The 26,494-nt window shown below is 56.4% G+C and overlaps 10 protein-coding genes across 10 annotated transcripts; 3 read left to right on the forward strand and 7 right to left on the reverse strand.

The window, feature by feature from the left end:
- Positions 1-454: 454 nt before the first annotated feature.
- SRV2 (suppressor of rasval19) lies at positions 455-2,291 on the forward strand (the record flags this gene model as incomplete). The annotated part of the gene is made up of 3 exons (XM_064797574.1): positions 455-835; positions 892-1,205; positions 1,256-2,291. 3 exons carry the CDS (start codon positions 455-457, stop codon positions 2,289-2,291), a joined length of 1,731 nt encoding a protein of 576 aa, XP_064663808.1.
- Positions 2,292-2,971: 680 nt separating this feature from the next.
- On the reverse strand, positions 2,972-4,435 carry LTR77_000308 (uncharacterized protein; the record flags this gene model as incomplete). Its single annotated transcript, XM_064797575.1, is given in 2 exon segments — positions 2,972-3,202; positions 3,221-4,435. 2 exon segments carry the CDS (start codon positions 4,433-4,435, stop codon positions 2,972-2,974), a joined length of 1,446 nt encoding a protein of 481 aa, XP_064663809.1.
- Positions 4,436-5,216: 781 nt separating this feature from the next.
- On the reverse strand, positions 5,217-6,125 carry LTR77_000309 (uncharacterized protein; the record flags this gene model as incomplete). Its single annotated transcript, XM_064797576.1, has 1 exon — positions 5,217-6,125. The coding sequence occupies one exon, from the start codon at positions 6,123-6,125 to the stop codon at positions 5,217-5,219; it is 909 nt and encodes a 302-aa protein (XP_064663810.1).
- Positions 6,126-8,476: 2,351 nt separating this feature from the next.
- Positions 8,477-11,045, forward strand: LTR77_000310 (uncharacterized protein; the record flags this gene model as incomplete). Its single annotated transcript, XM_064797577.1, has 2 exons — positions 8,477-9,407; positions 9,460-11,045. 2 exons carry the CDS (start codon positions 8,477-8,479, stop codon positions 11,043-11,045), a joined length of 2,517 nt encoding a protein of 838 aa, XP_064663811.1.
- Positions 11,046-11,529: 484 nt separating this feature from the next.
- On the reverse strand, positions 11,530-12,353 carry LTR77_000311 (uncharacterized protein; the record flags this gene model as incomplete). The annotated part of the gene is made up of 2 exons (XM_064797578.1): positions 11,530-12,230; positions 12,284-12,353. 2 exons carry the CDS (start codon positions 12,351-12,353, stop codon positions 11,530-11,532), a joined length of 771 nt encoding a protein of 256 aa, XP_064663812.1.
- A 615-nt stretch (positions 12,354-12,968) lies between these two features.
- Positions 12,969-14,439, reverse strand: CIT3 (citrate synthase; the record flags this gene model as incomplete). The annotated part of the gene is made up of 2 exons (XM_064797579.1): positions 12,969-14,342; positions 14,392-14,439. The coding sequence occupies 2 exons, from the start codon at positions 14,437-14,439 to the stop codon at positions 12,969-12,971; spliced, it is 1,422 nt and encodes a 473-aa protein (XP_064663813.1).
- A 508-nt stretch (positions 14,440-14,947) lies between these two features.
- On the forward strand, positions 14,948-16,633 carry ICL2 (mitochondrial 2-methylisocitrate lyase; the record flags this gene model as incomplete). The annotated part of the gene is made up of 1 exon (XM_064797580.1): positions 14,948-16,633. The coding sequence occupies one exon, from the start codon at positions 14,948-14,950 to the stop codon at positions 16,631-16,633; it is 1,686 nt and encodes a 561-aa protein (XP_064663814.1).
- A 61-nt stretch (positions 16,634-16,694) lies between these two features.
- Positions 16,695-17,711, reverse strand: LTR77_000314 (uncharacterized protein; the record flags this gene model as incomplete). The annotated part of the gene is made up of 1 exon (XM_064797581.1): positions 16,695-17,711. The coding sequence occupies one exon, from the start codon at positions 17,709-17,711 to the stop codon at positions 16,695-16,697; it is 1,017 nt and encodes a 338-aa protein (XP_064663815.1).
- Positions 17,712-18,487: 776 nt separating this feature from the next.
- On the reverse strand, positions 18,488-19,106 carry LTR77_000315 (uncharacterized protein; the record flags this gene model as incomplete). Its single annotated transcript, XM_064797582.1, has 2 exons — positions 18,488-18,897; positions 18,947-19,106. 2 exons carry the CDS (start codon positions 19,104-19,106, stop codon positions 18,488-18,490), a joined length of 570 nt encoding a protein of 189 aa, XP_064663816.1.
- A 3,169-nt stretch (positions 19,107-22,275) lies between these two features.
- Positions 22,276-24,645, reverse strand: LTR77_000316 (uncharacterized protein; the record flags this gene model as incomplete). Its single annotated transcript, XM_064797583.1, has 1 exon — positions 22,276-24,645. The coding sequence occupies one exon, from the start codon at positions 24,643-24,645 to the stop codon at positions 22,276-22,278; it is 2,370 nt and encodes a 789-aa protein (XP_064663817.1).
- Between the last annotated feature and the right edge of the window lie 1,849 nt (positions 24,646-26,494).

Here is a 26,494-nt window from a genome sequence, read left to right on the forward strand (position 1 = left end):
TCCGCGTCTTTGGTACAGGTTGAGATGAGGAAGTGAGGTTGCAAAAACAAAAACTGGCCAGGACGGCACGGTTCGACGGCAGTGGCTGCGCGAGGCAACTCAAGCATGCCTTAGCGCGGACCCATTACAGCCCCAAGTGCAGACAGGCAGCGGAAAGTGGTCGGCCTGCGACGACGACATCCTCTTCATCATCTTGTATACCATTCTCCTTCCGTCTCTTTCTCCCGGGGTGTAGTTGTACGCAAGAAGCTTTCCCCGTACCTCTCCGCACGTCTGAGCGATCGACAGAGCTTGGCGAGCAGCAACAGCAGGCCCTTGCAGGTGACGATGGCAGCTCCGGGGGGCCAGCAGCAGTCTCAGAGCGGAGGCAGTGGACAGGGCATGAACAACCTGACCACTCTGATCAAACGGTACTTCATTTTTTCTCTACTCCCACCTTCTTAAATACTGCGCCATGTCGGGCGACACGATCCGTTACAGCACCAGCAGCCCCGTGGCCGTCAGCAAGGACAACCCGCTAAACTCCCTCATCCACAGGCTCGAAGCGGCCACCTCGCGCCTCGAGGACATTGCCAGCTCCACCCAGCCGCCGTCCAGCTTCGACCAGCAGCCCAATGGCTCCCTCTCCGCCGCCAGCGGCGCTCCGGCCTCGAATAGCATGCCCGAGCTGACCGCGGCGTCCAAGGATGGCTCGCGCGAGGACAGCACGGCGACGGTGCAGCCCGTGTCCGAGCCTTTGCCGCCGAGGATACAGGAGATGGATGAGTTGATTGGCAAGGAGGTGGCAGACTTTCAGGCAGCGGGCAAGGGTCTGGATGCGTTGATCGAGGAGCAGGTAGGTTGAGGCAATGGCTATGGTTCGAGAAACGGGGCTGATGGACGACACACCAGGCGTCTTCGGTCGCCAGCGCGTTCGCCGATCAACGGCGATTCCTCCTCACAACCACCAAGGCCAAGAAGCCTGATCCGCAGTCCAGCGCTTTCATGGACCTCCTTTCCGATCTGCAGCAGGATATGGGTGCGGTGGGAGACATCCGCGACAGCAACCGCGGCTCGCCCGTCAAAGAGCATCTGGCCATGGTGGGAGAAGGCATAACAGCGCTCCAATGGCTGGTGATGGACGGGAAGCCGAACGATTATGTGGGTGAAGTCATTGGTGGCGCGGAGATGTACGGGAACAGAGTGTTGACCAAGTACCGGGAGAGGTAAGAGTGCCATATTGATATGCTTAGGGGTGATACTAACCCCATCACAGCGACCAGGCCCATGTAAAGTACGTCCGCTCCTACTACGGCCTGCTCAAAGCCCTCCAAGCGTACATCAAAAAGCACTATCCGACCGGCGTGACGTGGAACAACAACGGCGACGCCGATGCAGTAGCTGTCTACCGCGACGTCGACTCCGACTCTTCCTCCACCGTCAACGGCGCTTCTGCAACACCCTCCTCAACCGGCGCACCTCCACCTCCACCACCACCGCTTCCCAACTTCGACAAAAACGCCCCACCACCACCTCCCGGCCCTGCCCCCTCCGGCACCAAAGCCGGCGCAAGCGACATGGGCGCCGTCTTCGAACAACTCAACAAAGGCGAATCCGTCACCGCCGGCCTGAAAAAAGTCGACAAGTCGCAAATGACGCACAAAAACCCCTCCCTCCGCGCCAGCAGCTCCGTGGGCGATGGTCAAGTATCCGGCGACATCTCGCGCTCCCGAAGTCCCGGGCCGGAAATCAAGCCCAAACCCCCCAGCATGCGGCAGAACAGCAGCGCCTCGCTCGCCTCCTCCCAACAACCATCGCAGAAACCCAAACCCCAACCGAAGAAAGAACTCGACGGCAACAAATGGCTCCTCGAAAACCACGACTCCCCCTCGCAACCCCTCACCCTGGACGTCTCCCTCACCCAGTCCGTGCTGATAACCAAATGCCGCGCCACCACCATCATCCTCCGCGGCAAAGCCAACGCCGTCTCCATCGACAACAGCCCCAAGTGTCAGATCCTCGTCGACACACTCGTCAGTTCCGTCGACGTGATCAAATGCCCATCTTTCGCTATCCAAATCACGGGGAGCGTGCCGACGATTATGCTCGACCAGGTGGATGGGGCGAGTGTGTTTTTGGGGAAAGAGAGTTTGGGGACGGAGGTTTTCACGAGTAAGTGTAGTGGGGTGAATGTGGTTTTGCCGCCCGAGGAGGAGGAGGGGGATAGTGTGGAGGTGCCGTTGCCGGAGCAGATACGGACGGTGGTGAAGGGGGGGAGGCTGGTTAGTGAGATCGTTGAGCATGCTGGGTGATGTAATTTCAGAAGGGGCAAGAAAAGGAAAGGGGGTGTTGGAGTAGGAAGAAGAAAAGGGGATGGAGGAGGGTGGTGTATGACTAGAACATGTAGGCTGCCTTAACAATTGGAAACTGCCCGTGTCAAAACAACCTCGCCCCTTTCCCCTTCCTCAGCTCAGCGCAGGTAAGGTAAAGCCTCTACATCACGACCGTCCTTCCCCCGCCCCCGCAACCCTCAAATTCGGATACAGATTCGAATACCTCTCCAACAGCGCCACAGCCACCGCATCCTCCTCCCCCCAATTCCGCTCCCCCCACGCCCCTTCCCTCCACCCATCAATCCATCTATCCACCCACCTCAACCCCCGCAAAAACCTCCTGCCCACGGTGTGCCGCTCGCACGCCACCCAGAAGTGTGCGCGGCGGGACGTGCCGGGGACGACGTGCGGGGAGTACTCTGGGGCGGAGCGGAGGCCTTCGGCGTCCACGTCAGAGCTGCGCACAGAGGAGTCGAGGAGGAGGCTGAAGCGGGAGCGGCGCCGGGAGAGGAGGCCGCGGGGGCAGTAGTGGTGTTGATGCGCTGGGGCTGGATCTAGCAGGCGGGAGGGGGTGGTGTGAGCGCAAGGTTTACTTGATTGGTGTGTCGGGTATTTGGGTATTTTTATTTGGGTGGTGAGAGGTGGAAGAGGGAAAGGACTCAACCACTACTCCCTTGCTCCCCACTTCCACTACCGCCGGAGCCGGAGCCGGAACCGAAGACATCACGCATCCTACTCGACATCCCCGCATTAGCACCGCCGGCCCCTCTAGCTTGTCCAGGACTCCCAGACACCACATACGGATTCCCCTGCGTCCCCTCCCCCTGCCCACCAGGAAATGCTCCAGGCATATTCGGCGCCGGCGGATTCCGCATATCATTCAGCGCCTCCTGCCCAGCAGCTCTCACCTCCCCACCACCACTCCCCTCCTTCGGCATAATCCCCTGCCTGCAATGCGGACACGTGTCGTGCTCGCCTAGCCAAGCCTTCACACAGTCAAAGTGGAACCAATGTCCGCACGGCAGGACCGTGACTTTTGTACCCAGCTCGACTTCGTCCATGCAGATGCTACAGTCCGCTTTGCCGTTCTCGCCTTGGTCTTCCTGCGTTAAGGGGCGGGAGGGCAGGTTGGCGATAGCAGCTGCGGAGGCCGGCCCCGGCGCGTTGCCCGCTTGGTGCTGCTCCATAAGCTGGCTGATGATGCGGTCGAGGCCTTCTTGCGAGTAGACTGCGTCGCCGTGGACACCCCCGGGAGGGGCGCCGAAGAGCTGGAAGAGGTTGGCGAAGGGGCCCATAGGACCTCCGCCGGGGATGGGCTGGGCTTGACCGGGGTTTTGGCCTTGCGCGCCGGGAGGGACGCCGATGTTCATCATCATGGCGTTGAGCATCTGTTCTATCGGCTCGGGTTGGCGTTGCTGGGGCTGCGCGGCGAAGGCATTGCGGGGGAAGAGGTTGCCGAAGAGGTCCGGGCCAGGGCCTGGCATGGCGCCGGGGCCGGTTGTGTTGGAGGAGGAGGCAAAGGTGTAGGAGAATGGTCCAACGTGGCCGTGGTGGTGGTGGAAGTGGGGATGGTGATGGACGCGGCCGTCTTGTGTGAAGGTGGTGCCGCCGCGCGGTTGTTGGCCGGGTGGTGCTGGTGATCCAGGCGCTGACGGCGGTCGACTGCTTGGCGATTGCGGTTGTGATCTTTGCTGGCCAGGCTGTCGCTCGTCACCCGGCGCATCTCCCTGTCCGCCCATCATGCCCTGAAGTATCCCTCCCACCATCCCCATCAACCCACCAGCCTGCTGCTGCCCTTGCGGTTGCCCTCCTGGGCCTAATGGAACCTCCGTTGCATACCGTCCTCGTATCCTGTACGTCTCCGGACCTGTCTGTTCCCACTGCAGCCCGCCGATGTCCTGCTCGTCTGGATCCGGGGCGTAGAAGCCTCCCGGAGGGTGTGGCTCTGAAGGAATGTTCTGTTCGTCGTCGCGCGGGTCGTTGTTCGCCTCGACGATCTCGGTGAAGTCTGATCGGCATTCGGGGCACACGAGGCCGTCTTCGTCGCGGTACCACTCGTTCTCGCAGGCGTGGCAGAAGACGATCTCGCGGGTGTTTGTGTTGGTGGTCGGGTTAGTGTCCATGATGGGGATGTGTCGTGTTCTTAGGTGTGTGGTACGTTGCGGGAGCTATTGCTCCGGGTGTTGTGTTGTGGCCAAGGTATGAAGTGAGGTTGTCGCAGTCGCTGGTGAATATGAGTCGCGGTTGCTGTCGTTTGCTGCTGGCGTGGCGTGATGCTTTTTTGTTGTCTCGAAGCAGCAATCGCGGCGATGTTTGCTGGATGTAAGTGCGGTCTGTCGTGGTATGTCGTTTCAGGGATTGAAAGGTGTCGAAGGATGGTGTTGAGGTGATGTTTCGTTGTTCGTGCAGCCTGACCTCAAGTTGACCTCTCTACAATGACGTCGTTTGTATGCGTCGGCGCGGTCAACCTCCGACGTGGCGGTGCAGCGCCACAGTTTTGCCTTTGTTCAATTCGGACCTCGAAGGGGTTCAATGGCAGCAAGATAGGGGTTGAAGGAAGACTGACTATAGGCATTGAATGCTCTACGTTCGGTAATGCGAAATGTCTCGGTTTTGCACAATCGGAAAGGAACAGTCACACAAGAGAACGTTCTGGAAGACGACGGAACAAGCTTCACATGCTCGATGCCTTGTTACCTCGCCTTGTCTACTGATGGACTGCCTCGATCTTGCAACTCCGGTGGGCCACAGAAATGCTACCGCATTCCGTCCGTATCCTACTCGTAGGCATTGACCGCCGGTGAAGGGATGCTGACCGAGCCCATATCCCGCTCGTGCTCGCTCTTCAGTCTGAACCAACAGTCTTGACATGCAGCTTTGCCTTCGAAAACAGTCTCGCCACCATCAGTCACCCTCATCCTCCACATCCTCCACCTGCACCTTCCTAGGCAGCTGTTCCTCCTCTTGCGGATACATCTCAGCAATCTCCCGCTCAAACCTCCTCGCCTCCGCATCCATATCCACATCGCCCCGTTCAGCCCTCACCTCCGAGCTCACCTGCTCGAACCGTGACTCCAGCCCTGCCTCATCTCCAGCCTTCTGCGCAGCATAGTAACCCGACTTCTCCAATCGATCGATCTCCTCCGGCTCCAGCAGCCTTCCTTCACCCTTCGCACGTTTCCGTTGCGCGGCGACTGCAGACGGCATGAATCTCACAGCTTCCTTCTTGAGATCTCGTATCTGCGGCGCAGCGCTATACACAGTCTTCGGCGGCGCAGCTGACGTAGGTTTGCTCGGCAGCGCATGAGGGACCCTCTTCCCATCCGCGCCCACCTGCGGGTCCTGGAATTTCTGTCGCGGTATAGGCGGAGGTGTATCTCGCGGCATGGGAATGTCCCTCACTTCCGGGTCGGTGTCGCTCCCCTGCGCATCCTCCTCGTCCCTCCTTCGCTTTCCCAAGTGCTGCTGATTCCGCCGCTGCATTTGCTCCGTCCTCGCATCCGGCCTTTCCCTTCCACCATCCCTCCGCTCTGCGAACTTGGGCGCGGCATCCCCCAATGCCTCCCTTGCCCTCCGCACACCTTTCAAGTCCCGCTCAAGCTGCTTAAGCGTCTCTTCATCTTTCGGCCTCAGCACACTACGTTGCTGCAGCTCCTTTAATTCATCGATCTGTCGTTGTAGTCGTTCGGGATTGCGTCGCACGAGCTTCTCGTTGCGCTGCGCTTGGAGGTTCTTCTTGCTCTTTGCGATTTCTTTCTGCTTGTCGGCTTTGCGTTGGGCCTGCGCCGGGTTGAAGCCGCGCTCTTTGGGCATCTTTGCTGTTTGTGGTGGGGAGTTGTGAGTGCTTGTTAGGCCAGTGTAGAGAGATGTGTGGTGCTCGATTCAAGCTCGATGATTGGCCGGGTACGACCGGAGCTAGTGCATGTTCAATCTTGGCGAAATAAGAGGACTTTCTCCGAAGCCTCAGCAGCACATTTTTGCTTTGGATCTTGGAGAAGGTGCCCGCGCTTCTAGCCCCGGAACCTCTTCCCAAAAGGCAGCTCTAAAGCCAGGATGCTCACTCAGTGCTGTAGCACTTCGAGCCAGTCCCCCCACACAATCTAGAGACACACGATCTCAAGTTGATTGTTCTACTACCTCTCAGTCATTTTCAGTAACAGCAAGACCGCTCTTCTGAGAAGGACAGAAGCTTGTGCCATTTGACAGATCGGTACTCAATGTGGCGTCCACCGACTTCCCCTTCAGTGTATAGGTCTCGTTGACCTCTCGCTACGTTGTCCAGGTTCCCAATCAATGAGTTTACCAAAACGCCCTAACACTTCCTCAATACCCTGGGGAACAAGGAAAGGTTAGAGAGCAACTCCCTTCCAGGACGCAACAATGAATGGCATCGAATGTCAGGCCTTCTAAATCGTGATGTGGGCATTCGAAACACGAGCGGTAGGATCAATGACATCCCTCCAAGAAGCACAGGCAACACCCAACTCGATTGGTTCGGTCACTGGCCGCACTTGATGGCTACTGCAACCAAGAACCCGGGGCAATGACATTCAGACAGCGCCAGGAGTCCTGGATGTCTGTCCGGTACATCAAGGCTCAAGAATCCGGCCGGAAGACGGAGACCAGGCCAGCTATGGCCTAATGGAGTGAGACTCTTTCGGGACGACCTCCTTTCCATCGAGACCATAATGAGCTACAGGTAGGGCTAGAAGAGACCGAGTGAATAGCTTGAAGCCAACCCCGGTTGATATTGACGCTGCACCGGAGTGTGTAAGTCTTCCTACCATGCGCGCGGTAACACGAAGGTTCTATGTGGGCCAGCCTTCAGCAAGGATGTTCGCTTCCATGTGGCATTGCTGCAGGTACCACAGCCTTGCGAATACACGTCTGCAGCTGAAGAATTCGAAGTCCTCGACGTTAAAGCAATATGCGAATTGCGCAACTCTATCGACTTTGAATCAAGGCGTAGATATGTGCACACAACAACCTAGAAGCAGACCACCGCAGGCTTTGAGCTCTGCGTCGCTTTGATGATCTTTTGCGTCTGGAAGACTTTATGGCATTCGAATTCGTACGACTTTTTGTATTCTCGTCGTGTCGTTCATGTGTTGAGCAGCTCGGCATCACATCTTCACCGTACATTTCGCGAAGGAGGACAAGTGAAGTCGCAAAACTTTAGGATTTCGGCCAGGCCAGGGTGCTCCAGCCAATGCGCTTGCTCGGACGATCTCCGAAAGACGGCGCTAAAAGTCGGCGCTTCCACCTCACCTCTCGTTCGCCGTCCACTCTGTTCCCAAAGACCCTCTCCAAGCCACTATCGGGTCTTCACGATTCACCTCCGCACGTCTGCTGTTCAGTGGACGATGAGTGGCGTGCGTCTGGAACCCGGCACGGCACATTTCATGAAGGTGCTCTGGACGCCTACAGCACGATGTCTTCTCCAGTTCCGCGGCCATGGTGGGCACGTTGTCATACGTGATCAATCTTGTGCAACCACTTCACGACCTCCTACGAGCGGTGTACAACGTGCGCAGACCCCGCATCGAAATCGCTGCCATCTTGCGAACGCAGCGGACGGAGCGTGATCTGCAATGCTTGGACTGCAGGGAAAGAGGACTGCTCGGCACGTCCCATAGCGCGTTGACTGCCATCCTCCCGCATCCGGCACCTAACCAATCTCACAGCCAATTCAAGCGCTCACGCAGCTCACAGGTCGACCTAAAGAGCAACGATGTGGCGCACTCGAGATCGCATCACCAGGCTAAGTTCACGCACACCCCGCAATGACGGCCGGAGCTGCGATGCGACTGGCCGCGCTGGGATGGGTGATGCGAAGCTCTCCCCGTGCATGAGGCCCTTGCAGCAACCACTCAATGGTGCATCTGGATATATGCAGGTTGAAGTACCTTCGTATCACCTCTCCGCTTTCGTCGTTCTTTCCACTCTCCTACTGTCGCCTTCTTGCATTTTGTCGCTTTACCATACCGCTCTTCAGCTTTGTATGACATTGGACTGTTATTTCCATCAGCGACAATCGGCGCGCCAAACTCACTTTTGCGCTGGATGAAGAACAGAAGCTCGACGGGCGGCCAACTCACCTTTGAGCGGCACACCCACGAAAGTTAATCGCGCATCAATAAAAGCATAAACCGCATACTTCCAGGATGCCTGCGATCTCAGAGTTATTGGCAAGGCGAGCGGGCATTGTCTTAGACACGGCACGGGATGCGGTCCATAATGCGGAGGAAGAGATCCTGGAGGCTTTCCCTGCATTGGACAAGAGGATAGTCATACCTTGCTGCAATGCAAGTAGCCCCGAAGGACTGGTCGAAGCTGTGACCGTGGATCCATGGCAGAAGTCTGGCAAATACGCTTTAGCATGGGTATACTTCTGTATTATCCTGCTTGTGCTGATGACGGCGGTCAGGTGGTGGCATTTCTGGCATGATAAGATTCGGACTGCGAACCAAAAAGAGCGCTCTCAAGAGATTGCAAAGATGGAATCACCACACACCGACCACGACCTGTCGGGCCTCAGCTCGAGCCGATCAACGACGAAATTCTTCCCGAAAGAAGGACCTCTGCCAGGTCAGAACGAACACGAGCCCGCAAAGTCCTGGACCAGCTATCCCATCAACGCCACGATTGCGTTGTTCCGCTTCGCTTTCTATCATCCACTTCCGAGCATCCGAATATGGAAGGGCTGGCGACCTATCGTATTTCCGTCACCAGGAGTCATCGTGGTGGTTTTAGCAGCATTGGCGCTTGTGGTGCTATACACCTTCATCCCACAACCGCTGTTCTGGCAGAGCATCCGCTTCGGCTCACCACCCGTCGCCATACGATCTGGCATGCTCGCGGTGGCGATGATGCCATGGATCATCGCACTCAGCATGAAAGCCAACTTCATCTCGATGTTGACGGGCGTTGGACACGAGAGGCTCAATGTGCTTCATCGATGGGCGGCGTACATCTGCCTGCTGCTGTCGTTGATACACACTATTCCTTTTTACGTCACTCCAATCTACGACCGCGGCGGAATGGCTGTCTTCAAGTCTTTCTTCGCCAACCAGCACGTCTACGTCTACGGAACGGGTGAGTCAGATTCTCCAACAAGTCACGATTTTCGGTACTGACATTGACATAGGCGTCGCGGCGCTTGTACCATTGATCTTCCTTTGCGTGCACTCGCTGCCACCACTCCGTCGCAGGTTCTACGAACTATTTGTTATGATCCATGTACCAATCTCGATTGTTCTGCTCGGCATGCTCTTTTGGCACTGCCACAACTACCTCACATCATGGAACTACCTCTTCGCAACTGTGGCTATCTGGGTTGCCTCCTATTTGACTCGGTTATTCTACCTCAACTGGATGAATCCATTCCGCATGTCCTGGCTTGTCGGCGATGAAGCGGCAGTCACACTTTTGCCAGAAAATGCGATCAAGGTCACGGTCCCTACCCAGGTCAAGTGGAAGCCGGGCCAATACGTTTACCTCAGGATGCCCGGAATCTCGGTCTTCGAGAACCACCCGTTCACGATCGCTTCATTATGCAGCGATGACTTCCCATCCGCTTACGGCGAGCAATACAGAGACATGGTCGTTGTCTTTCGACCTTTCGGAGGCTTCACGAAGAAGGTGTTGGAGACCGCGCTGGAGCACGGCCCTTGGCGCACGTATCGAGCATTCTTGGATGGGCCATACGGCGGCATGCGCAGAAGTATGGACTCGTTCGATCATGTTGTGATGATCGCGGGAGGAAGTGGCATCACAGCAGTAGTGTCACAATTACTGGACCTGATCAAGCGGATGCGGGACGGCAAAGCGGTCACAAAGACCGTTCAGCTGGTGTGGGCGCTGAAGAGGCCAGAGACGATGGAGTGGTTTAAAGAAGAGCTCAGGATCTGCAGGGAGTTTGCACCGCCGAATGCCGTCCAATGCCAATTCTTCATCACTGCAGCGAAGCGGCAAGCTGGCACCGGCACGATTGTCAGCGCTCAGACCCCCGGGAGACCTGTCAGCATGGTCTTCCACGACAAAGTGAACGACATGTTCCAGAACATCGCGAGCAACAGGTTCTCGGTCAACTCATCTCACCGCAACTCTGCGCTCATCCGAGATGAAGCAAAAGGCGACCCAGAGCGCGAAAAGCAGCTTCGCGATGAGGACACGGATCGGTTGCGACCACTACCCGAAGCTCACTACAAAACGGCTCGAGCACCATCGCCCTCACCATCATCATACCCTCCTAGCCCCAACCTGACCGTCCCCAACGGCCTCGGCATCATGGACATGCCTCACATGCCACCCCACCCCACCCTCCACGAGAAACGCCGCTCCCGCGCCATCACCCTCGACATTACCGACGCCCGCCAATCGCAAGCCACACAAATGGACCAGCTCTCCGCCATGCAGAACCCGCAGCAATTCGACTTCGGCTTTCCCTCCACACCCACCGAGTTCCAGAAGAATCTCATGCGCTTCGCCTTCATGCCTGCCGCAGTGAAAGCCAAGAAGAGCGGCTGGAGCACTGAATGGGGTCGTCCAGATATCCCGTACATGCTGCGGGATATGAGCAATGACTGGACGGGACGGCGGACGTGCGTGTTCGTGTGCGGACCGCCGACGATGCGGGTGGATGTGAGCAATACGATTGCGGAGCTGCAGAAGATGGTGTTGCGTGGTGAGAAGGATGAGATTTTCTTGCATACGGAGAATTATGCGCTGTGAGATGGGTTGATGTTTGGAGCGACCAGCGGCATTTCTGGTTTTGATACGATACCCAAGACTTGTGTTTGTATTGTTACGTTTGTTGTACATAGCTATGATACCGATAGGTTGACCATAACCTCAGATACCTTCTGCCCGTCCAGACTCTCCAGCTTCTCGAATGTTGGTGGTACCAACGACAGCCGTTGCAGTGGCATGAAAAGCACTTCTGACCTCGAGAAGCATCCGTCTTGCCTGACTTCGTTCTCGAGCTTCCAGGCTGTGGGCTATGCCCAGCTCAGCGGCTGGTTTGGCGTGAAGAGCGATCCTGGCGCTGAGAGGGACCCGTGTTGCCTGTCCAGGTTCTCGAGCCTTCGAATGCTCGTGGAACTGACCACTGCCGTTGTGGTGGCATAAGAAGTGGCCTTAAGTCGGAGAAGAGCCGGTGTTGCCTGTTGTGCTAGATGGAATGATCGTTCGTCGTAGACAACCATCCCAGTCGACTTCATGGCATGACTTCTCCAGTGACGAAATAACGTCTGGCCCTCCGATCGTTATCCGCTTCGTAGATCGGAATCGCATGGATCAGGTCATCAGGATTCGCCTTCCAGATGAACGTCTCGCCGTTCGACTCGAACACTCCCATGCCCGTTTCCAGTCCCAGCTCCGACCTAAAGAACTCTTCACCTGACTTCGTCCGGTAGACCTCCTCCACAAAGTCACGATACGCTATCCGCCCGTTGCTCAAGGTCACGAGATCGGCGCTAGGATCGTCGAGTCTGATTCTGTCTTCGTACCGATCCCTGGGGATCGAAGCACATGAGAACCAGTAATTCTTCCTCTGAGGCTGACCCTTAGCCTTTGCAGCACCCTCGATCTCTTTACCGGTGTCCAAGTCGACCAGGCAGCGTTCAGTCCGTTTGACCTTGTGGATGGTGAAGAGGGGGTATCTGATCGTAAGGCGCATGACGATGTGCTCCTGACCGTCTATAAGGGTAACACGATCGACAGAGTACCGTGCCCGATTGTTGAATTTACGGGATCGATTGGCGTAGCCCTTGTCGAGTTCGTCAACGGTCAGCAGCAACGCCCTGTTGCAAGGGATGTCGTTTCTGTTTGTGCTCCAGTACAAAGTATCGTCGGTTGCGTGTTTGTAGACGAAGGTCTTCTTCTCCGCGAACGGCATGTTGATGCCGATCTGTTCGTCTGTCAGGAGTTAGCAGCTGGATACCGTTGAAATGATACAGGCGACGACCAACCCATGCGCTGTCCGACTGTCCACTCCGCGCACATGACCGTCTGGCCCTTCGGGATCGTTGGTGGTGCCATTTGGTCGATGTGGAAGTTGTTTGTGGGAAGTGTTGTCGATTGTAAATAGAGTGCAAGCGAATGACTGTGAATCTGTACCTATTTCTCTCCATTTGAACGGCAGTAGGGGCCCTCTGGACTTATACTGACTGCATTCAGAGGTATACCAGTAAGGTTCCAGAATGGCGGGTCTGCCTCTCGAAACAGCACCTTTCCAGACATGCTGACCACCATGCTTGCGAACTCACGTGGAGTGTTGACGAAAAGAGAGAGACATCTTCACAGGATAGGTGAACCCATCGCTGCAAAGAGCAAGGCCGTCGACACCATGTCGGTTCGCATTCACATGTGCTCACGTGAGTGGCTTGCGGTCGGGTCTTGGCGCTGGTATTTTGCACCGCAGGCGTGGAGCGAGCGGAAGGTTGGTAAGGACGTCCAGCCCAAACCAGATGCGACTTGTACGATAGTTCCCCAGTCTGGATGTTTGATGGTTGACTCCAAGAGAAGTTGACCGCCTCGCGGCTGCGGTAGAAATAGGCTTGCAGTATGTCTGTCTACAATACGGAAACATGGACAAGCAGGCTATCTCTATGCGTTCCGCGAAAATATTGACAACAATGCTTCAGCGCCTCGGTCCTACTGCGCGGCCTTCAGCAAGCCCTTGAGATCAATGCTCTTCGGCCTCTCAATAGGCAGCCCCAGCGCCCGATCCCAGATCAACTGCGCGAGCGGGCCGAGACCTCTGCTCACACCAAAGGTGGCGGTGTAATAGAGCGTCTCCTTGAATCCGTAGTGGTAGAACAGAACACCAGATGACGAGTCGACGTTCGGGTAGGGGTTCTTGGTCTTGCCGTGCTCCAACAGCACACCAGGCGCAACTTCGCTGTTCTTCTTGACGAGCTGGAAGACTGGATCCTCCATAATCTCCTTCCGAGTCGTCGCGAAGTCCATGAGCGCCTCGAATCGAGGGTCAGGCTTGCGCAGGACAGCGTGGCCGTAGCCGGGAATGACACGGCCGGATTTGAGCGTCGTCCAGAGGTAGTCCTTGACGCCCTCTTCCGAGAAGTTCTTGCCCACAGCCTCTTGCATCTGCAGAATGAATCGCAGGACTTCCTGGGCTGCTAAGCCGTGTAGAGGCCCCGCCAGACCCTGCAGACCAGCCGAGTATGAGAGGAAGGGATCCGAGAGTGCCGATCCGACGAGATGCGTTGCGTGAGCAGAGACGTTGCCGCCCTCGTGGTCACCATGCAGTGCGAGGTACAAGCGGAGGAGATCCTGGAAGTTCTCGTTCTGCTTGCCACCCATACCAAGCATAGCCGCAAAGTTGTAGCTCCAGTCCTGGTTCATGTCGACCTCAGCAGGCAGGGCGCCGCCTCCTCGGTAAGCATTCTGGTAGATCTTTGCTGCGATGGTTGGGAGCTTGGCCAGAAGCGACATGCAGTCGTCGAACACAGGCTCCCAGTAGTCGGCCTTGTTCATACCCTCGGCGTATGCCTTCGCAAACACACTCTCGTAGTTGAGAGCGCTCACCGCGCATGAGAATTGGGTCATGGGGTGGAGGTCTGTGGGAAAGTCGTCCAGCATCTTGTTCACAAAAGCCGGCAGCTGTGCCTTCTCCGCCCATTCCCTGCTCAGACCTCGCACCTGGTTGACGCTCGGTACTTGGCCCGTCAACAGGAGCCAGAACATGCTCTCCGGCAGCATCTCCGTCCCACTGGTGCCCTTTGGAAGCTCTTTCTGGCAGTCCTTGATTGTACGGCCGTGAAACCGGATGCCCTCGTCGGCGTCAAGGACCGAGCCTTCCCACACCATAGCTTTGAGCCCACGCATGCCGCCGAGAGTATTCTCAATCTTCACCTCGCCAATGTTGGTGCTCGACTTGGCCTTGACCTGCTTGAGCAGCTCTCGCTTCTCCGGGATCACTTCTTTGAGGGTCGCCTTGAGATCCGGCTCTGAGGAGCTGGAGTACGCACGAGTGGCATTGCTCCATACTGGCGTGGTTTGGGAGAGCTACCACGCGGTCAGATATGTCTCTACTACCTCTTGTTCTTCTACTGACTCTCGAAGCTCTCCAGACCCTCGTCGCTGCTCGGCCTGAGAGTGCCATTGTGGTGGGCAAAGCGGACAACGGCTCTAGATTTTTGAATCGTTATATGGAGCTCTCTGAGAGTTGCTTGAAGCAGAGCAACAATGCTGAGCTCGCGAGAATAATAAAGTCTGCTAAACCTGCAGTAGCCGTTCATCACCATGCCCGCCTGCCGCCGGTCCTGCCAGTCTGCCGAGGTTGTCAATCACGAGTCAAGAGAATAGGCAGGGAGAATGTCTTCCGATACCGGCCCAAGGGCAAAGAAACGCGCAGCAACATATGGACGTGTGGAAGTCTTCAAGATTCATCTGCTGACCGAAGAATTTACCAATAGCTTTCGTGGTCTGGCGTAAAATACAAACACCCTTGGGATGGACAGATAACAAGAAGCCTACGTTGATTAACGACCCAACAAGAAGCAGCCATGTTCCGAATAGCAACGCGAGCATTGCGGCAGCAAGGACGATGCCTCAGTAAACCAGCGAACACACAACGAGTAGTCCGACCGCTCTCATACGGCGCGGCTCATATGTCTAGCGCACTTCCTCCCGTCGAGCCAGCGATATCAGCCACCCAGCCGACAGACTCATTCCAACTCCTGCCCGAATCGCAGAAACAGGGCACAGCCGAGGACGAGATATTCGGCCAGCAAGTACAACAGGTCAAAGACTGGTGGGCGAGTCCCAGGTACAAGGGCATCAAGAGGCCATACAGCCCGGAAGATGTCGTTAGCAAACGAGGAACCCTGCAGCAGGTGTACCCTTCCAACCTGATGGCCCGGAAGCTATTCAACCTGCTCGAGGAGAGGGCAAGTCAAGGGCAGCCAGTACACACTATGGGTGCCATAGATCCAGTCCAGATGACGCAGCAGGCGCCACACCAGGAGATTCTGTATGTCTCTGGGTGGGCTTGTTCCTCTGTTCTGACCACGACGAATGAAGTGTCGCCTGACTTTGGCGACTATCCATACAATACGGTACCGAACCAGGTCCAGCGACTGTTCAAAGCGCAGCAACTACACGACCGCAAGCACTTTGACCAGAGGAGAGCCATGAGCGCGGAGCACCGTGCGAGCACGCCTTACGTGGACTACCTCCGACCTATTGTCGCAGATGGTGACACCGGCCACGGCGGTCTCAGTGCAGTCTTGAAGCTTGCGAAGCTGTTCGCGGAGAACGGAGCGGCTGCTGTGCATTTCGAGGACCAACTACATGGTGGCAAGAAGTGCGGACATCTTGCTGGCAAGGTGCTAGTGCCGATGGGCGATCACGTCAATCGCTTGGTCGCCGCGCGCTTTCAATGGGACACCATGGGCTCAGAGAACCTTGTCATTGCTCGCACAGATGCGGAAAGCGGCAAGCTTATCAGCAGCGCAATCGATGCTCGCGACCACGAGTACATTCTGGGTGTGACCGAGGAAGTCGAGCCACTAGCCGAAACGCTGCAAGTGATGGAGATGGAGGGCGCAACAGCCGATGAGGTCAACAAATTCGAGGCAAACTGGGTGAAGCAGCACAAGATGGTGACTTTTGACCAAGCAGCCGAAGCGCACATCAAGAGCGCCGGAAAGGACGCCTCATCCTACTTATCCGAGACCCAGAAGAACCGAAACATGCCTCTGCACAAACGTCGAAAGCTGGCCGCCGATGTCGCAGGCAGCCCAGTCACGTTCAGCTGGGACATTCCTCGCACCCGAGAAGGCTTCTACCACTACAAGGCCGGCATAGGCGCCGCGACGAAGCGCGCGATCGAGTTTGCACCTTATGCTGATCTGCTCTGGCTCGAGACGGCCGATCCGTCGGTCAAAGAGGCCGCCAGCTTCGCGAAAGAGATTCACGATGCTCACCCCAACAAGAAACTCGTATACAACCTGTCACCATCCTTCAACTGGTCCGCCCACGGCTTCTCGGAGGCAGAGTTGAAGAACTTCATATGGGATCTTGGGAAGCATGGCTTCGTGCTGCAGCTCATCAGTCTAGCTGGCCTACACAGCACGGCGACCATCACAAACGAATTGGCGAAAGCCTACAAGACCGACGGCATGAAGGCGTACGTCGACCTCGTGCAGAAGAGGGAGAAGGAGAATGGATGCGATGTGCTGACGCACCAGAAATGGAGCGGCGCCACCTACATGGACGGCATCATCGGCGCGATCCAAGCTGGCAGTTCTGGAAGCAAGTCAATGGGCGAGGGAAATACTGAAGGTCAATTCTGAGAAGCGTAATGTACAGGTACTCCCATATAGCGCTGCTGATTGCCATCGCACTGCATGTACATCACTGTTTCTTGAACATCTCCCTCTCCGCCTTTACCTCATCTTTTACCACGTTCAAAAACAGCTTCTCCCGTATGATCTGTGGAAACGCATTGAACAAAGCGACCTGCATCGCGTGACCAACATAAGGCGTGACGACGCTCCTGCCAGAGCCCACCTTGTGCAGACTATCCGCCGCGAACCTGCGCGAGCTCGGGACAAAGAGGGTCAGTTTCCTGTGTGCTTCACTGCCAGACTGCACAGCGCCCACCAACAGATGAAACACTTCGACCTTGTGCCCTTCGGCCTTCATTTCCAGGTTGATTGCTTTCGTCCAGGACTCCCCGAAGGCTTTGGTGCCGCTGTACACTGACAGATACGGAAACCCTTCAGTCCCCGCGTAGCTCCCGACGTTGACCATTAACGCTGGGCTCCGCTTGACGAGTACCGGGATGAGCAGACGGGTGATTTCGACGGTGAAAGACACGTTCGTGTCGATCCACGTTCTCGCCCCTTCGTTGTTGAACTCTGCGAGAGTTAAGAAAGCCGGTCTCGGTCCTCCGCCGACGTTGTTGATCAAGACGGTGATGTTGAGGTCGGCGATGGAGCGGACCATGGCTTCCAGCTTTTCGTGGTTGGTGATGTCTTTGGCGGAATCGAAGACGATGGTCTTGATCTGGCTCTTGGGCCATTGTCGTTCCAATTCGGCTTTGACGCCGTTGAGTTTCTGCTCGTTGCGGCCGTGGAGGATGACGTTGAAACCCTGGCTGCAGAGTTCTTCTGCGAAACCCTTGCCTATACCGTCGCTGCTCCCAGTTATCAGAGCCCAGGAGGCGGGTTTGCCGTCGGTGGACTGTGATCGATATCGACCCAGGGAGGAGCGGTGGAGGAAGTGTAGGTGTACGGAGGAAGCGAGTTGGTAGAGCTGGTAGCCTGCCCATAGACCACCTAGAGCAGCGAGCGGGACAGTCACTTGCTGATTCGTTGTCGCCGTCTCCCAGAACTTGCTCGCGAACCGGTTGGCCATATCTGAGGCCATGATGTGTAGGAGTTGTTCAATGTCGGTGAGGATGGTCGATGAGTCGTGCAAGTCCAGCAGCACATGCGGTGCGTCGAACGTCCCAGCGAGCCCTCTTATATGTGTGTCTTCGTCACCCACCTGAAGCGAAAGCGACCTGGAGTAAGTACACTCCTTCCCAATTCTTCCTGCCCTAGAACGAGAACATGGACGATGATAAGCCGAATCCTGGCGCTTATTAACACACGACTTATGCAGCTTCTGCAGATCGTCTCAATGGGTGGGTTCGTCGGAGCGAGTTTTATAGGCTTTAAGCCCTGCTGCCTGAGTCTTCGTACAACATACCAGATCGATGCTTGAAGCGGCTATGGTGTGAGGTGAGAAGGTCCCGACTCCAGCCTTCCACGCTCGACCGCGGAGGCGGCCCGGGTTCTCAGTTTCCGCCCCGACTGCCAGAGAACAACAACAGGTATCATAGTCAGTGCTAAATGCATCGAAGACCTATAGGACGCAACGTCATGTATGCAAAGACATTGCTCGCGCAAAGGCAGGATACCCACCAGACCCATAACGTCAAAAGCAGAGAATTAACTACATGATATGCATACAGTATCGTAACGAACGTCCAGGAAACCGAAATATTACAATGTGCTGTACCGTTATCCACCTCCAGTAAGGTCCACCAGCCAATCCGCTGCGCCATCGCTCAACAACACCAATCCAGAAAAACATCTTCCCATAATCGTACACAAAAGCTCCAGCCCACAGCATCCCAGACCCATCGAATCGTCGGGCCGTCAGCGCGTCGGAGGCGCCTCCCAGTACCGCAAAAGCTGCGCCAGCGCAGTGTTCCACTCATTCACAAACGCCTGCGAGAGCTTCTCAATCGCCTCCGCCTGCGGAGTCCTCCCACCCCACATCTCCGGGCGGGAGGCCTGCACCCGGGCGAAGGTAGGGATGAGACGTTCGTTTTGCACCTTTGCCAGGACCAGCCAGCAGTAGTTCCAGGAGCGGTTGGAAGCCGGGTCTTGGTGCACTCGTCGTTTGGCTTCTTCCAGGCATTCGGAGCTGGGGACACGATCAATGATCAGTGGGAGCAACGGAGATGACGGAGATGAGGGGGAGACAGCGGCATACCTGAATGGGTAGTTGGGAGTTAAGCCTCTGAGCTCGGAGAGAAGGCTATTCGAGTTCACGTAGTGCATCCCTGGACGATCAGTAAGCGCTACTCCGTGATCACGCACTGGTTGACCCACAAGCAGCAGTCATCGGTTGAGTGACGTCGGACGACCCAAGTGTCGCGAAGAGACGCTCTACTCGTCGTAGTTCTCCAATGGTGTTGACACGATGCTCGTTCAAGGCGGCGATGAGCGCTCGCTTCTGAGCCTGTGGATCGGGGCGATTAGCGGGACCCATGGCGGCTTAGCACACGTGAGGTCGATCGGTGTGGGTGAGCTTGAGGGATGGGTATGACGAAGGATGATATGATGAACACAAGGATAGGAGATGTGAGATTGAGGGAGGAAGTGGCAATAAGTAATGCAGATAGAGGACCTACTGAGGTGACGTTGCTTGCCTCGAACATCTCATCGAATGAAGGGCGTTGGTATGTCATTTGGAAGGACGTATCACCGATCCTATACTGACTTACGTTCTCTGTGCCTTCTCGGCTAGCCACAGCTGCAGTGGCTGAAGGTACTGGTGCCAACGCGGGGATGACCTGCGTCGCTGTGGCAGCTGTGCTCGAGGTGGCTGCCAAGGCAGGTGTTTGGGTGCCACACGATGGTATGGGAGGATAGGGTGAGACGTATTCTGTGCTAAGCTGTCAGCGGAGGATGCGTTTCCCGGTAGGAGGATCACCAAGGGACGGCGCTGCCCGGCCGACGAAGATCATGACATGCCACTAACCTCGAGTAGGCTCCGAAGGGCTTGGATATGTTAGGTACCTGGCAGTTCGCGCTTGTGGCCAAGAGCCACCAACATCTTGGGCGGATGTCTCTGATTCCGGGGATCCTGCTGGCGATGTCTGCGGGCTCGTATTGGACGAGGATGTTGTTGCAGGCGGATCCATTGGCGCACGTGGTTACCGGGTACCTGTCCCGATAGACAAGTCTGACTGTTGCTCACGTTCGGCCACCGTGACAATGCCACGATAGTAATCCTCGGAGGTGACATTGAAATGATATACTTACCTCCGGCTATTGCCCCCAATGAGAAATACGTTCGGCCCCGGGCGACAACTGACAGAAGGGACATAATAGACAGGTACGGTTAGGGCCAGTAGTGCACGAGCTTCAAGACCTTGTCAGAAGTTCAACGGCAGCCATACAATAGATCTGTTGATGCTTTAGCGAGCCAGTAAAGGGTCGAGTACGGTCGATTAGCTCGCCCAAGACGTCACAAAGCATCGGGATAGACGACGCACTATTTCAAGGCTAAGGATATGGCCGTAGGGCTGAGCTGTTGGAATAGCACTAGTGGACGATGGCCGAGGGGACCATGTCGAACATCCGCCCTAGTTGTAGGTTAATCGCAATGCTTGATTGCACAGGGCGGAGGGCCGCAGTCACTGTAGGACGCTCGGTGCTTGTGGCTGCGGTTGTTGAAACGCTGCTGGTCATGGCGGGTAGCCATCTGTTGGAATGCAGCCATTACTAGCGATGCTCTCGGGCATGGCGATGCTCGAACACTGCTCGCTCGGTGCAAGGTTCCTGATGTCGCCAAGGTGATGTTGGATCAGTGATGTGAAAAAGTGGCTGTCAGTAGTCGCCGTGCCGCTGGAGGGTCAGTGTGTTGAGTGCGGTTTGGTAGTAAGAAAGGAAGAGGCTGAGCAGACAGCGAGCTTCCAAAAGTTGATGCAGAAGCCCGAGCTTGCCCACATTGAGCGTAGTCAGAAGCTTGTTTTATGCCTATTTTCTCCCTCGCTTGCTCGCTGCCCCATGCAGACAACAGACGCCCTACCTCACCTCGTGCAAAACTTGATGATTGTAGTAAGCAGAACGAGGCCAAGCCATTCCATTGACAATTTGCTATGCACTTGTTCCCGTCGCCCTCGGAAGCCAGTCGCCCCGACGGCGCAAGCGACGGTACTCTTCCAGCGACAAGAGCTCAGCCTGTTTGGATGTGCCGTTGTGTTTGTCTCGACTACGAGACTGAGGCGTCAGTACACGGGAACAGGAAACCAGGTTCGCGATCCTCAAGCGACACGCAGGCGCGAGGCCAGAGTACGCCAACCCATTGGGAAAGTGTCCGGGCTGCAAGAAAACTCCCCGATGAACGAGTCCGAGATCCCGAAGGCAGACATACCAACATCCACGACCAAGAACCTGGCTCTGCGTAACTTGCTGCTCCTTCAATGTGTTACCGGAAGAACAGTGTGCCGAAGCACACAACCGCCACACTCACCCTCATGGAACAACAATTTCTCAGCTCGCTCACAATGCTGGATTCGGTACAGAGGTGAACAAGCGGCCATTTGGCTAGCCATCGAAGCACGTTGTGCAGATACTCAATGGCTGAGAAGCAAGGCCGTGACCTATGAGGGCTCCAACGAAATGTGAAGCAATCTTGCTACACCCTGGCGACAACAGTTCAGCTCGTTCACCCTGCCCGACTCGCTCCACAGGCGACCAAGCGGCCGTTTAGCTGTCCAGCGACAAAGCACGTCGTGCAACTGTCCCACGGCTGAGCATCAACACAGCGATCGAGGACGGCCTCTGAGGGATGGTGAAGCAGTCCAGCTTCAACCCTCCGACGAAAGCTCAGCTCGTTCATCGAATGTTGGTGCCTGCGGTCGTATCTGAACAGGGGGCCACTGGACTTTCCCGCACTGCACACTGTCCTATGAGCGGTATCAACACTGATACGGAGCAGCGCTTCAAGCTGCGCAGCAGCCCGGCTACCTCATGGCGACGACGGCTCATTCAGCTCGTTCATGCGATGTTGGTGCCCGTGGCGGTTCCTTGCTCCTCCAACGACGGCAGGAACGACTGGGTCTCGCCGCAGGAGAAAGGGGCAGGCATAGCTATGTCCAGCTGAAGTCTACGAGGAACCTTGAGGCACTGAGCTCATCAAGGTCTTCAGCTCATCAAGCTCTGCACGCAGCCCAGCTCACAGCCCAGCAAGCCCCAGGCGAAGTTACTCCATGCATACAAAGCGACATCAACAATGTACTGAACCGAGCGAACTGCAGGTGAAAAATCCTTGTACATGATCGAAAGGGTATCTCCGCTATCTAACAAAAGTCAATATGTGTCCAAGAAACAACAAGAAGCCAAAAAAGCACCACGAGCCTGTCCAAGCGACCCCCCTTCGCTCAGAACCAAGCCCGCGACTGTGACATGCATAGGCCGTGAAAATGCTGCCGTTGCTCATAAAATCTTCTGCCGGCTCAACGCTCGTCCGTACCCATCCGCACCGGCTTTCAAGACGAGGTGCAGAACCCCTCGTCCTCCGCAACACTCCTCAAACTCCTCTTCCTAGACTCCGAAGCCCGCTCCCTCCTCCCCTGTCGATTCCTCCCACGCCTCCCTCCCTCCTCCTCATCGCTACTAGAAACCATGCCTGACCGCTCGCCACAGCACTCCTAATGCTGCGCCGCTGACCCATAAACCTGTCCCTGCTGCGGCGGAGGCGGAGGCGGATATCCCGTATTCGGATTCATACCCACACCCATACCCATACCCGCAAAACTCCCGTACCCATCCGTCCCGCCATCGCCCACGCCATAGCCGGTGGTCGGAGGATTGTACATGCTCCGCCTCCGATCATCGGTCCCGTTCGTTCCCACAGGAGGTCGGCGGGACGGGTAGCTGCCGCCCGGCACGCTGGTGCCGAGCGGTGGGGCGCCGTACTCGTAGCCGTTGTTGATGGGCACGCTGCGCCCGGGGATGGGGTAGCCGCGGGGTTCGTCGTCGGCGGGGTTGGATTGGCTGGTGCGGTCGACGCGCGAGCGGCTGCGGTAGCGTTTTGCGGCGTCGTCGTCGATATCCGGGTGGTGTTGGTCGCGGGATGGGCGGAAGCTCGAGGGGTTTTGAGGGTCTGCGAAGCCGGGTTCGCTACGCGTATAAGGATTTCGCATCGGTGGGGATGAGCGGCGGTTGGACTTTGCGTAGCCACCGTTGCTGTTGCCGTTGCTGTTTGGTGGTGGCACGCCGGGTGTCGACATGCGGTGTGGTCGTGACGGAATGTTCATTGGGTCGCTTGTGCCTCCGTTGTTGAACATAGCATGTGGCGGGACGCCAGAGTTTGTTCGCCCGGTCCTGTTTCCCGTTGATCCTTCAGGCTTGAAGGACGGTGGTGGTCTGGCGTCTTCTGAGCCATAGACCTTGCCGGCGCCTTCTCTCGCCGTATAAGGTTTCCGCTCACGCTCGATCTGGACCGGCTGTGGTCCGGATAGGTCATCATCATCGAAGGCATTCGACTGCTGTGATGATGACGAGTATGGCATGCGCTCGCGCTCATTGAAGGATGACTGGTTCGGCGGTGCTGACGATGGCGGCGGCGGCATTGCGGAGGCTACGTTGAGTGTGCTCAGGAGACGAGGCTCGTGGGTCAAACTCGAGATGAGCCGTTGCTGGGCCTGAATGTTTGTAGTCGGGGGAAAGAGTCGTCTCGATAACTCTTTCGGAAATCGTTCGGTCTTGTTGTCCGCATTTGAGATGGGCATGTCTCTGACTGCTTTCGCAAAGCGTTCGTACTCGATGTCCGGATGCGCCTGGATGAGACAAGTCATAAACGTCTCGAAGCCCAACGGAGTAAGAGCAGGAATGGAAGGAGTAGAGTCGATCCGCTCCTGGACATAGTGATGCTGGCAGAGTAGCTTCTGGAACATCTTGGAGATGGACAGCGGTAGTAGCTTGCCTCCGAAGATCGCGTCCCATGGATATTGCTCATCCTCGATCTTTGTCTCGCTCAAGAATTGCAGCATCTTTGCCGGAGTGATGACGATGCTGCCCTTTGGCTCATAGTCTTCGATAATGTGCATCGCCAAGCCTCTCAAGAACTGTCCGAGTCGCATGGTTGGGTTGCCATTTTCGAACAGCGGCTGCCAGAACTTCTCCAACGGTGTTTCTTCGATATCTGACGGGAGCCGGACCGGCCGAGCTCGACTTCCTGGTGCGCCATCATAAGACCGCTGCGACTCGTAGCTGCCTCGGCGAGCTTTGTCCTGGGCTGTCTCTTCTGACATGCTATCTTGTCTTCGTGGTGCCTCACGTTCGTCATCGTAATCACTCTGTCTTCTGTTCAAGTAGCTGTTCCTCCTCGAGCTCTTGCTAGATCTTCGTTCGACCGGCTTAGGTGTTGGCGCGGCCCGATAGCTGCTTGTGCTCTCTCTACTCCCACGGCTGAAGCTGCTGCCAACGTCGGATAGCGGTGGCTCAGGGGATGATGAGGCGTATGCTCGCTCATGCTGCGATCGATCGGGCGTGGGCGGGGTGTAGCGTGCACTCTCGAAGTCGGTAGAATCTTGCGTCGGAGACCTGGGCTGTCGTGTCGGTGGCGGTGGTGGCGGCGGAGGTGGATAGGGAGTTTGGTTCGCATATGTCGAAGGCTTTGGCGTCGTACCTGCAGCTGATTGCAGGTTGCGCAGGACTTGCTCGGTCACCTGTGCAGTCACCTGCGCCGTGAGCTGATTTATGAATTCAGGTGACATCTGATTCGCTTCCGGCGAATGCTCAAAGACATTGCTGGCTGCATGGTTGATTGCATCCTTGATTGGCTGGCGCTGCTGCGAGATGGGTGTGTCTGCGGTCGGTGGTGGAGATCGCAGCGAGTCGGCACGTTTCAGCGGATCAGGCTGAGATGGTGGTAGTGGTGTCGTCGAAGTCGGTATGTGTTGGTGTGTCTGTTGCCCGACCAGCGGTGGCTGCGATATCTGTTCTCGAAGCGGCTGCCCTGATGATGGGTCTGGCGGCAATGGAGGCGACGGAACGCGCATTCCTTCTCCTGCCATCCTGACTACCATGTGCGGCGCCCATGCGCTCAAGCTGGTGAAGCGCAGTGAAGAAGTGTCGTCCTGATCACCTTCGAATTTCGAAACAAAAAGCGGTCGGCTGGACCAATTGGTGACGTTGCGTCTGCCGATTCGACGGCGCTTGTTGTGAGCTGCAGGTCTAATGCAAGAGACGCGCCTGTCGACGTCGGCGAAATGTCCACAGTGGAGCTTTGCTGGCAGTCGGTCGTTCGTGAACTTTCAATCAAAGATGGGACGGTTGCAGGCCGATCGAAGGGATATCCCCAGATCTCCGCCGGAGCGGCGTGCGGGCTGGTTAAAAGTTGCCGTGGTGTCGCACAAGGCTGTGTTTCGACGTTGGTGTTTGACGCTGCGCCGGCAGGATCGATGTCGTTGTCGCTGCCGCACTTTCCTGGCGATGATACCGTTCGAGGAGCACGACAGAAGAGTGCCTTGCGCTGTGCTCACTTCGCATCGAGTACGAAAGGGCGGCACAACCAGGGAAATGGTCGCAACCTGTCGTTCCTAGCCACTCCCACGCTGCGACGACGTCACATGCAACACTAATCGATAAGCGAGCCAAACACAGGCTTCAGTTTCATCCGTCCCGTCTGTCTTTATTTGGTTCGGACGGAGCGCCGTTGCTCCCGTTAGATCTCCCACGTGCCTATGGTTGGAGAATGGACAATCAAATTGGGTCGATACAAATATAAGAGAGGTGGAGGGAGGAGAAGCTGTAGGATGAACGGACGTCCACTTGTACTGTATATTCTCTCTCACGAGCCGCCGAACACCGGTTCACGCCCCTCTGCCGGTGAGCGGAGTAAGGTAATCGCTTGCGGCCCGTATGATCAGGTATCGAGCAACTCCTGACCGTTACAAAGCCGAGTTGCTGCGGCGAGAACAAAGTGGATGGTACGTAGCTCGTACTCCCGAGTGCTTCGACGATCACCACTACCAGGCTACGTGTTTGGCCAGCAGCCTTGTGGAGGAGAGAATCAAGAGGTAAAGTTGAGCTACCCGGTCACCGGAATGAGATGATCTCGAGCTCTCCAGTTGGCTGAATAGCTGGGCTTGTGCATCCGACATGCGCGCGTGGGAACGGGGCGTAACAAATGCCTCTACATCGCTACATCGGTGCGGCTCTGCGGCTCTGCGGCTCAAAGGTGTGTTTGAGAAGCGACAAGAAGGCAGAGTGTGTGGTTCGCATGGCCTGCGATATCGGACGAAAGTGCTATCAGCGTCCGGTGTGCAGAGATCAGGATTCTGCTCTTGGTCTTTGTTCACGCGGCCGTAAGGGATTCACCATAGTGCTTGCGTGCGTGGAGGTGCTCCAAGTGCTAATGATCGACTAGCAATTTCAGCAACAACGAACCTCTGACAGCTTGACAGACGCCATGGACAGGAACGACATTGATGCGTGGCGCGTTCCAAGATGTCGGACCTAGTCAGAACAATGGGTCACGTTCCTGAATGCGCCGGGTTATAGTACATCTTGACGACACTTCCTTATCGACGCTAGTGGTCCAAGAGTCTAATACCTACGCTGCGCCGGCAAGCTGGCAAAGGATCGGGCTTGCTCCCATTGCTCATTGCTCCATGTGGGCGCCCCTAGAGGATTCGTCTCAGTGATCATCAAGCTTGATAGTGCGATCCTCCAGGGGCCTATCTACCGAATCCTTCCGGCAGGGCTGGCTGTCATCATCACCAGCAACGACGAGTATGACTCGGATGCGGAATAACTCCCAAAGGCGAAAACGTTTCGCAACTTGGCTCCAGCCAAGCAATGTCGCTAATCTTGTTCGGTGCTGAAGGAGTCGTCGTAGCTCCGCTTTCGACACACTTCACC

This window comes from Saxophila tyrrhenica, assembly GCF_035928015.1.
Source record: "Saxophila tyrrhenica strain CCFEE 5935 chromosome Unknown scaffold_1, whole genome shotgun sequence".
Classification (NCBI taxonomy): Eukaryota; Fungi; Ascomycota; class Dothideomycetes; order Mycosphaerellales; family Extremaceae; genus Saxophila; species Saxophila tyrrhenica.